A 10,868-nucleotide genomic window follows, 5' to 3' on the forward strand; every position below is an offset into this window, starting at 1 on the left:
CGGTTAAAAATCGCGCCGCCGCGTTTTGCACTAACTGCAGGCGTGACAAGGTGCCCGACCCGACCCCTATTAAAAGGGAATTACAATAGTCCAGACGTGAGGTGATAAAAGCATGAATAAGAGTTTCCAAATTGGGTTTGGAAAGGAAAGGCTTAACCTTCGACAGGCGTCTGAGGGATAATAAGGGAGGGCACAGTATAACTGCTGCTCTGAGTGTGCTGCACATCCCAGAGTGTTAGTATGAACATGGAGGAATCCTCAGTTCACTGTGGGTCCACCAGTTAAGCAGCGAATTTAGCTGCTACACGTTATTTCTGTGGGTCTTCACGTCACGGGTGGGGGGAAAAAAAATGCTCCCAGCTGGGCGTATTCACAAGGCTGGATCCAGCCCCTGATTTTGTGCCATGCTTATATCAGTTTGCTGTCTCGTCATTCAGATCAGCAAAGCAGAGCTCAGTCCTGAAGCGCTGAGCTCCCTCAGGGCAGCCTCTGGTTACCAAGGAGACTCCCTGTCTCGAGTCCGCGTATCTGCCTCCAAACCCGACTTTGAGGTGGGGTCATCGAGCCAGATCAAACTGTCGTTTGGGAAAAAGACAGCCAAGCCAGGTAGGCTTCATGAGTACGCTTTGTTCTTTCTCCTGTTGTCTCTGAATCCACAGCTCACCGTCTCTGTCAACTGTGATCGAATGTAATAGGCTACAGATGCCAGATTCCCTTTAGTTTGTAGAGAGGTTTGAGTTGATGATGATGATGATGATAGGGATGAGCCCTGTGGTGCAGGATTACAGATTTATGGCTCTAACAAAGGAGAAGTTACTGTCTGGGCATTAGGAATACTTTATGTTAATAAACAAAATAACCTCAGTATGTAGTATTTTTGTTTTGTTTTTCTTAATGTGCTTTAACCTCCTAGGCCTGGCGTCTACATATGTGGACATCACATTTTGGGTTATTTAGACCAAAATACTCAATTTTGCTCTTCAAGGGCCTGATATCCATTTACGAGGACATTATACTTCTACTCTTCTATCAAAATTTTAAACGAATATCCTCATTTCGTTTTCACATTTTAAAGACTATCAACAGAAGACGAGTGACTTTCTCGACTCTTTATACAGACACAATAATCCAGTTTGTCTGCGATCGCGTCTTTTTTTTTTTTTATGAATAATGTAATTTCCATTTAGAGGACGAAACTTCATTTCCTATTCGGGGTGTCTGTCGTCCTCACTACAGTAGCGTTTTAATTTATTATATTTTTTTAACAATGCTGCATTTGCATCATTATAAGTGACGAGTGAGTCTGTGAGCTCCTCAGACTGTCTGTGCTGTGAAGCTAATGTTGGTTAAAATGTGTGATTTCAGCAGAGAAACCTGCTCTGGATCCCAACACGGTGAAAATGTGGACGCTGTCAGCCAACGACATGAACGACGATGATGTGGTGAGTTTGTACACCGACTGAAGCGCTGAACCACGCACACGTGACCGTTTATTAGGCAGGCTGAAATCCTCTTTTAAAGAAAAATATATATATTTCAGCACGATGTAGTTTGTGGGGAATTGCTGATTTTTCTGCAGTTAGCTCAAACCTGGAGTAATGCAACACATAAATGACACACTGATGTTTTTCTTGTCCGTCGTGTTTATGTTCTGTGTAGGATCTGATGGACTCGGATGCTCTGCTGGATGAAGATGACTTGAAAAAACCTGATCCAGCTTCTCTTAAAGCTCCGACCTGTGGAGAAGGAGCCGACAAGAAGAAGAAAGCCTGCAAGAACTGGTGAGGTTTTGTTTAAATCTCACATATTTTGGAGAGCTTTAAGACCAAGATCCGAGCTTTCAGAAATGTCAGTGCACTTTTAACCAGATATTACACGATTTACCCATGCACAACCTTTGGGCTCATGCTCATTTACAGCTTCATGACTTATAAAATTTATGTTTGAGATGTCCGCATTAAGGACGTCTGCTCTCACTGACAGCATACAGATCCAGTGTTATGAGCAATCTGAAGTTTGCATCGATCTGAAACTTTTGCATGAGCATGAAGGACATCATGTGACGTGATGCTGTACTGTATGTTTGTGTAGCACGTGTGGGCTAGCTGAAGAACTGGAGCAGGAGAGTAAAGGAAAACAGAAGACGGACCTGCCAAAATCAGCCTGTGGAAGTGTGAGTGTATACTTTCAAAAGCCTGCATTGGTTTCTCATCCCTCCTCTGGTTCTAATAAAGAAATAATAATTATCTTTGTTCTGTTTGTGGCAGTGTTACCTTGGCGATGCTTTCCGATGTGCCAGCTGCCCGTACGCGGGGATGCCGGCGTTCAAGCCGGGAGAGAAAATCGTTCTGGACAACAAAACACTGACGGATGCTTGAAACACAACTTCAGCAACGCGCACTGCTCAAACCTCAACACATGACATTCCTCTCTTTTCCGACCCTGTAGACACGATTCCCTCTGATTAAACCCCGAGGATCAGTGAGGCACCTCGCTGATCCATTTTGTTTATAATCCACACGGGAGTAAATATGCACTGAGAATGTTTGAGTCCTGCTGTGATGAGATTTAAAACATAAAGTAAACTCTCAAGATGCAATTACACCATACAGAAATGGTTTTTTCCATCTGTCAGCTGGAGTGCAGGTTCCATCATTGAAGCTTCAATAGAAATGATTCATCATTGACTACAAAGTCTACAGTGAGAGCGCCTTCACCTGAAGGCTTTCTAGGTCATACTGAAAAGCTGACATGCTTTCTTTATTCCTTGAATTTAACTTCCATTTACACCTGATCGCTAACAGCTGAAGAACCGAGTGGAAACATATTGCTGTTTAAGATTTACGAACACTGACATCGAAACCAAACCGCATTTAAACCGTTCAAATGAAGCGTCTGTTTGTATGTGGAAGGCAAAGAAGTGTTGTTGCCTCTCTTTGTTTCATTGCAATAAACTAAAACCAGCCTTACAATGTTTAAACATATCCCATTTATTTCACTGCATGTGACTTAATACTTAAGAAATGGTTATTGGTAATGTGACTGTAGGTGGCCCAGGATCTAAATGTAACCCTTTGCTCTGAAAGAAAATAATTTAGCCGACTCTCAAACTTTTAAAAACATTTAAAGTCGTTCCCGTGTGCTTTAGGAAACTAAGAAACTTTTTTTATAGCATTTTCTAGAGAAAACTATTAAATATTGTTTCCCTACAGAAGACAAAATATGAAATATAAAGTCACAAAACTTATTTGGGCAAATTTGACACCTCGTTAGCAAAACATTCATGTCAAACAGCAGCTTTAAACACTCGTTTTAGAATATATGACGTCTTTCACAAAAACTCTGACACCAATTAAAACAACAACAACTTTATAAACAATTTCCTGAATATCAAATAAATAGTCTCTCAAAACAACATTTGGCTTTACTAGACTGTAACCTGCTGACTGGCCGCTGCTACATCTCTTCTAAGAAGTTTGTGTACAAACCTTTATTGTAAGGAGAATAAAAAAAATTTAAAAAAACTTCTAACAGACTTTTAATGTCCAGCTGATACAAAATATCCCGCAGCGGTATCATCTCAGAAAGTAAAAAATAGAACTGGTGACATCCTCACTAAGCTTCTCATGTTCCACACTCTGAATTATGGTTAATCATGGAGATTCAATCAGAACATGTTAAATGTCAGGTTTGGTAAAAAGTGAGCTGTTCAGTCGGTGATTGCTCGACGTCACTGAGACGTGACACTGAAGTCCATCCTAATGTCTCCTAAACTGGGTTCAAAGGTGAAGCTGTAGGACACCGCGGCCCTGCCGTCACCTGAGATCTCCCACGGTGACCCGAAGAAGTACACTCCCTGCTTCCTGTGTCGACTCCACTCGCAGTCGCCCTGCAGGAGAAACATCTGCTGTAAAACCCAACAAGTCCACTGTGTCCGCAAACTTCACACTCCCAGTGAAACGCTCCACCGAGGACCACTTTTAGTAATCTTTAGTGATTCTTTAAACTTATTTTGCTTTAATTATTTTTCATTTACAGTATTGTACATGCACTCATAATCACTGTTCTTCTCACTGAAACAAAACAGCCCTACCAAATAATAGCAGGTAAAATCTGTTGACATTAGAAACAACCAGGAGTACTGACAAGCAGCCGATGAGGGTTAAGAGGGTGCAGCCACCCGGCCTCCTCCTAAACTGCTGCAACTACAAAAGAAGACTAAAATCGTATAACAACTACACATCTGTTGGTGGTGCTGGCGAATGCCTGGGTAAGAGGTTCTCCCTGTGGTTCCTCCCACAGCCCAAAGATATGCAGTTAGTGGTGATTCTAAATTACCCATAAGTATGAACGTGAGTGTAAATGGTTGTTTGTGTCTCTGTGTTAGTCCTGCAGCCTGTCCAGGGTGAACCTCTCCTCTCACCCTGTGGTGGCGACTCTTTCAACACTTTGTTAGCAATTAAGTTAAAGAGAGTCATTTAGTAAAGACATTAAGCTCTAATCAGAGGCAGTTACCTGCTCATTGATTGGTCCATTGAGACCTGCGCTGACAGTGATGTCATCTGTCAGGTGGTACTCCATCCACAACGCAACACCATGGCAACGACCTTCCCTGAAAAGCACGTTTAACATAGAAAACATGTTACTGACTCAACTCTATGAAGCAGAAGATGAACGTCAAACCTCACAGTAGTATTTTAACAGCATCAAAACACAACAATAAAAGGAGCTCTACGGGGTGAGAGAAAACCCCGAAAATCAGACGTCCCCCGCGAGCAAGTATTTGGATGGTGGGAAGGAAAAACTCCCTTTTGACAGAAAGAACCAGGCTCAGGGAGCAGCTGCTTCAACCAATCGGGAGTTAGGAGAAAGAGAAGAGACAAAACAAACTACAGAAAAGAAAAGACAAATAACACAACAGCCACAATGATAGAAAACTGACATATTAGACTGACATGTATGTCTCAAATTAGTTCTGGCACTGATTAAAGTAACTGTACCTAATGAAAGACAGCAAGCCCTGGCTGCTGATTGGCTGCTGAGGGAGGCACTGTGTGAAGTCAAAGGTCATGGTGGCGGTGGACTGGGTGAGAGCCCGACAAGGATACTCCCACAGGGGGTGTGGCTCCGCCTCACGGGACTCGCGGAAATCCAGAGAGCGCTGGATTTATTTGGACACAGATAGTTACAGTTGTGATCAGCAGGAGTCGATGAGCTTCGAATTTATACCAAAAATTAATAAAAGTTGTTTCACACGACTCATTTGTAGATCCACTTCTTTTTGTAATATATTTTTATTACATTATTTCATCTTCACAAATTGGTATGTACATTTATATGCAGATGACACAATGTTTTACTGTACTGTTGATTCTGCATTGAAATCTCCCAAATCGCTCATTAGTCACTAACTGCTTTGCTTTCATTATGTTTTCTGTTCAGTTTTTGAAGGCTGAAGTTCAGCAGTTTGAAATGATTCAGCAAGCTTGTGCACATGAAAGTCCTCTCTCAGGGTCAAACTAGTATTTAGAGGTGTCTCTGTTTGAGTATTTGTCTTATTCCTGACACCTTCAATCCCAAAAGCTAATAGAACTCACAAAATAGAAGTAGCACAGAGCACTAGTTCAATAAAAACGACTACAGATCATCTCTAATGAGTTTTTAAGATAATGCTTTTTACTGATCCAAATGTTACAGTGTTACCATTAAAGTAGAAATAACTCATTCAAAACCTCATTTAACATCCAGTGAAATCATCTCATTTTACCTGGACCATTTCATCCATGGGCGTGACATCGAAGCCCTCGCAGGTTCCACACGGCGCTCTTATCCTCCACAAATCCTACCAGGCAGACAAAGACAGAAACAACGCGTTTATTTTTTTGGTTAAATAATTGGATATATGTCTAAAATAACTGAATCTTAAATCACAGTGAGAGGAATCTCACAGCATGTAGAACTGAAAGATGGAGATGCAGAAATGCAATAAAGAAAATGATCAGAGTATTTAACACCTTCACTCACTGGTGTGAACAAAACAAAAACAAACAAACAAAATAGCAATTTGTTTGTTGCCATTTGGATGATACATTTAACAGCGCCTTCATCTGTGAACAGTCTTCATGCTTAGGACTTATAACCACTGAATATGACCTGAATTCACATAAGCAGCCAACATCTGATAGATTGATTAAGTATTTATTTGATTGGTTAAAGTGTAAAGTCTGAAGGATCATCGCAGAAACAAGTGTAAGCTGATTTCCACAAAGAGAAGATTTTTTGGTTTATGGGTCCCATTCTGGGAACGTTTGATCGCCCTGTATACAGATGATAACAACAATCCTAACAGCCTCACCTGGAACTCCACAGCCACCATGTGAAGGGAGGCAGAGCGGGGCAGGATGCTGGCGTCGGGTCGCAGAAGACCTGCCAGGGCGGTGCGACAGTACCAGAAGAACAGGGAGTGCCACGGCAGGAGGCTGGTGCTGAAGTACGGTTCACCCATCAGGACGGAGATCTGCACAGGAGAGGCCAACATCATCAGTTTCCTTAGCACTCATGTGGGTGGGACTCCTGACGTAAAATCCTCTCTGTGATAACAGATTAATAGATGCTCCCAGTTTGACTGGACTGGACCAGGTTATGTGTTACCACGGTGATTTAGCCAGGTCAAAAGAGAGCCACTTTCGTGACACAGAAAACTCAAGACTTTAAACTTGTCAACCCTTTAATCCTGCTTTGTGGTACATCCTTCTAAAGGAGTCTAAATGTGTTGCATTCAGATGCTTCCTGGTTGCATCGGGAAGACGACGGTACCTGTTCTCCTCCTACATCATTACTGGTCAGCTGCTCCGGCCTGATCTCCAGCAGCTCAACGCGTCCTTTCATGGAGTTGGCTTCCAAAACCTGCAGAGAAAGATGCTTTCATGTTGATATACAGGACGTAACAAGCAGGATAAGACACAGTTTTGGTTATATGAAACCATTTCATCATCTTTTTACCAAAATGAAACAAGAATAAAAATCATACAGTGCCTGAAACATTTCAAAGCATCACCGCTGAGAATGATCTGAATGATTACCTCATCAATAACCTGTTTAGACATTTGGGAGTTCTCCAAACCGAACACCTGAGTAGAAAAGGAAACACATGGAAGTGAAAACAGGCGTGACGCTGATGATGTCACGGAGCGACAGTATCTGTGCGGTGAAAGCGGCGTACCTTCTTGGCTCCGAGCATGTGAGCGAACGCAGGAAGCAGACTCCCGTCACTGACGCTGAGACACACGCTGTCCTCTCTCAGCACCTGAAGGTCACCCAGCTCGTTAAACCGCAGTCGTATTCGAGAATATATGAATTTACACAGGCGGCCTCGATGCCTCCACTTACGCTGCGCAGAGCGCTGACGTAGCTCTCCGTACGCCGTCTGTCGTTAAGTTCGCCGAAACGCGGCCGAGTCCAAACCAGGTGAGCCTGGCAGGTGCAACATGGCCGAGAGGGAGGAGCCTCAGTCTGTGAGCCCCGCTGGCTGAAACGATCGACATTCAGACCAGTTTGTGACAATTCCCAACCAGGAGGACATGTTTGTGAGTAATGTCTGATAATTCAAGTTATTGCTGTTAAACGTGCTTCTACCATCCGCTGAATCATAGGGTGCAGCTTTTCACATGAATCTTTTCACTCATATTCAGTGAGAACAATCACACTGATGTCTTCTTGATGAGCTGCAGGCAGATTCAAGAAGTCTCTTGTTTAAATAAATTGTTCAAAGCGTATACATGCGTCTGAGCAAACTGTACCTGCGAGGCTGCAGGCTGTACCACAGACTGTAGTCATCGTGGCAGACCATCAGGCTCAGCTCCTCTCCTTCTGTCACCTGGCTCTCCACAGGCAGGAAGTACACGCTCTGCATCCAGTGGTCGCGCCACTGAAAGACACGACAGTGACCGATGATTTATCGATTTACTTTTTGCCGTGACCAAAAAAAATGTCCCACGTGTGGGACTAATGAAGGTTTATCTTATCTCATACTAAACGCAGTGAGTCAAACCTCAGCTGTTTATGCAAAGCTAAGAAAACACCTTCATATATTTTAGCTTTAAAAAAGATCAGTTCTGGCTTCTTTATCCTGTCAGATGTGGATTTTACTGCAGTTTCATTATTATGTACAAGATGGAGACATGTTCACTGAATATAAAGTGAGTGCACTGAAGTGTTGTTCCCTCTGATATTTAAGAATATTTGTGGCACTGCTGCCTGAGCTGTTGAAGAGCTTGCTGTAGTCTGATGCTACTGGCTGCTTAAACACAAGCAGAGCAGTAACTCACCGGGGCCATCTTTGGCTCTTGGTAAGTCCAGCTGGGTGCCATGGTGCACACTATGGACCCAGTGGGGTCCATGTCCAGGTCCCACCAGGACAAAACCGCCTGAGCCCGGCCACTTGACTGAGCCACAAACTGGGAGGAGTGGGCCTGGAAGGCGCTGCTTACAGGTTTGCTAAAATCCACGCTGAAAGGAAAGGATGACAGTCAGAGAGGGATGTGAATAACTGCAGATGCATACGAGCAAGTGTCTCCTTTCTTACGTGAACATGGTGCAGACGGGACCCAGCGGGGTGAAGCTGGCAGGAGACACCTGGCTCAGCTGGATGTCACACACCGCGTGAGCTCCGGCACACCGGCCCATTGCGGGCGGAGGGACCAGCCTGGCCCCCTCCACCTCAACTGGCTGCAGCTGAGCCCAGCTCCACAGAAGCTCCGACTCTACCAGCTGGGCGTAGACGGTGGCCCGGTGAGGGACGGCCTCGCAGCGCTCCTGCGGGGCAGCAAAAGGAAAGTAAAACTACCGGAAACAGTCCAAACCTTCAGCTGTGAGGAAGCTGCTGACGAATGCAGGAAAAGTGTGACAGCACACACCTGCATCAGGTTTTGGTGGGCGTGCTCGTAGCTGGGCAGAGCTCCTTCACCGATCAGCTCAGTATCGAACAGCTCTGTGATCAGGACGTTGGCCTTCACCTGCATGTCTCCATCTGGAAAATAGGGTTCTGGTTATGAAAACAGATGCACTGCTGTGTAAGTAATGAATGCTGTTTTTTTAAATGTCCTCTGCTTGTTTGGTTTTGTGCTTGGAGTGAATCGTTACAGTTTGGGAGAAAAGAGTGATGTTAGTAAGTTAATATATGGACAGAAGATTTAATTGATTTAGGGTGAGCTGTGAAGTTGAGATTCATTAACACACAGCCTGATGCAGTACTGCCGTGTCTGACCTGGTCCCACAGTGACGTCTGTGGAGTGTTTGTTAATAATCTTGATTTTGTCGGAGAAGCCGTTCTTCTCCACGATGCACTGCGCCGCCTCGGCCATCGGCTTAAAAACCTGCAGGGAAGCATCACAAAGTTATTAACTGATATTAAAACACCACAAGGAGGAAATGAATCCATGCTGAAGGAGAGCGATCAGTGATGTTCACCTCCACGGCGTAACAGAAGTCAGCCCCGGCCGTGATGGCCATCATCGACAGGAGGCCAGTTCCGGTGCCGATGTCCAGCACGATGACCCTCTCGCCGCGAGCCTTCACTCTGGCTACAGCAGCCCGGATGCCCTCATAGTATTTCTTATTCTGCAGTGGAAGACATGTTAGCGGTGTTGTTGTTTTATTTCTGCTGTCAAACACGACACTTGTTATATGTGTTATCCATCTATTTGGGTTTATTATTAGTAATAATAAAAGCACTTCTGAGAGTTCTGAGGGACTTTTTCTCCAGGTCTTACCCTGTCGCGATCGTGCAGCATGTCTGCATAGCAGGACCTGAAAGATAAACCGATGAAGGATCATTGTAAATTTTAAAAAACCGATTAAAGAAGAAAAAGATAAAAATTAGTCACTAATGCAGTTTAAACGTATAAAATCATCATTTTTGAAAACATAACCAACAAAGAACATGTGCCATAACAAAGTCAGTCAAAGGAGCTTAATTAAAACAGAGGAAAGTTAAGAAAAAGATAAATAAGAAAATGAATGTACAATTTAAAAAAATATATTCACGTTCTGTTTACATTTGGATTTAGAAAGACAAACATATAATTTTTTTTAATTTTATTTTACAATTCTCATTTTTTAGGCCATTTTTTCCATGATATTTTTCACTTCAGTTAATAACGTTGATTTTTCAAAACCTTTTATTGATCAGCAGCAGTGTAGGGTGAGACTGTATCTGTAGTTTGTTTCCATATCATTATCTGTGCTTTTATATCTCATATTCTTATCTTTATTGTGCATTTTTACACGTTTAAGTTGAGAATTTTCATGACAAACGTTACAATTTCTTTTGCCGGCATCACTGAACTTCCATACAGGATCACAGAGTGGCGAATATCTTCAGTGTTTCTAAGGATCTTTGTTTTCAGGGTACGCAAGACATCTGTAAACCACATCTGTGGTCACTGAACGCCCTGAGCATACCTGGCTATCTCCTGGTGGTAGTCGTACTCCTCGCTCTCCTCCACCCAGTCTAAAGCCCCGGTGGTCGGGTTGGCTCTCCCGCAGAAGGTCTTCATCTCCGCCACGACACTCGGACCCCTCTGCGGTTGAATGACGGCTGGTTTCGCCTGAATATTCTCTACAAGTAGGCAAGTAAACACGATCACAGCAGCAGCGTTTCTCCAAAGGAAGCCGCCATCTTGCCACGTGACGTCACGTAGGCGGAGTCACGTGACGCTTTGCGTCGTTGATATTTTCTTTTTTTGGTATTTGTGTCGTTATTGGAGTTGTAATTTAGGAGTTGGTTATTAAATACATTTATAAAAGATAATCGGCCTTGTGAAAAGCTAAATTACGAAAATAAAAATGACAATAAAAATATTAGAAAA

General features: G+C 43.4%; 2 protein-coding genes across 4 annotated transcripts in view; one reads left to right on the forward strand and one right to left on the reverse strand.

Annotated features, from left to right (window-relative positions):
• ciapin1 (cytokine induced apoptosis inhibitor 1) overlaps window positions 1–2,969 on the forward strand; it is a 9,182-nt gene extending 6,213 nt beyond the window's left edge. For all 3 annotated transcript variants that reach the window (XM_005928413.2, XM_005928412.3, XM_005928411.3), the window contains exons 5-9: window positions 438–606; window positions 1,366–1,442; window positions 1,660–1,781; window positions 2,092–2,173; window positions 2,268–2,969. In XM_005928413.2, coding sequence (XP_005928475.1) covers window positions 438–606; window positions 1,366–1,442; window positions 1,660–1,781; window positions 2,092–2,173; window positions 2,268–2,378 — 561 coding nt within the window. In that variant the 3' untranslated portion in view covers window positions 2,379–2,969. The remainder of the gene's footprint in view (window positions 1–437; window positions 607–1,365; window positions 1,443–1,659; window positions 1,782–2,091; window positions 2,174–2,267) is intronic.
• On the reverse strand, window positions 2,967–10,733 carry prmt7 (protein arginine methyltransferase 7). The gene is made up of 17 exons (XM_005928410.2): window positions 10,462–10,733; window positions 9,771–9,807; window positions 9,469–9,618; window positions 9,266–9,374; window positions 8,916–9,028; window positions 8,585–8,814; window positions 8,328–8,508; window positions 7,800–7,927; window positions 7,390–7,528; window positions 7,223–7,306; window positions 7,083–7,130; window positions 6,817–6,906; window positions 6,356–6,517; window positions 5,768–5,842; window positions 5,001–5,161; window positions 4,516–4,612; window positions 2,967–3,889 (listed from the first exon to the last, which is right to left on the reverse strand). The coding sequence occupies exons 1-17, from the start codon at window positions 10,554–10,556 to the stop codon at window positions 3,731–3,733; spliced, it is 2,058 nt and encodes a 685-aa protein (XP_005928472.1). The 5' UTR covers window positions 10,557–10,733; the 3' UTR covers window positions 2,967–3,730.
• Window positions 10,734–10,868: the final 135 nt, after the last annotated feature.

Source organism: Haplochromis burtoni, unplaced genomic scaffold (genome assembly GCF_018398535.1).
Source record: "Haplochromis burtoni strain Fernald_Lab_line unplaced genomic scaffold, NCSU_Asbu1 Contig_112, whole genome shotgun sequence".
Lineage (NCBI taxonomy): Eukaryota > Metazoa > Chordata > Actinopteri > Cichliformes > Cichlidae > Haplochromis > Haplochromis burtoni.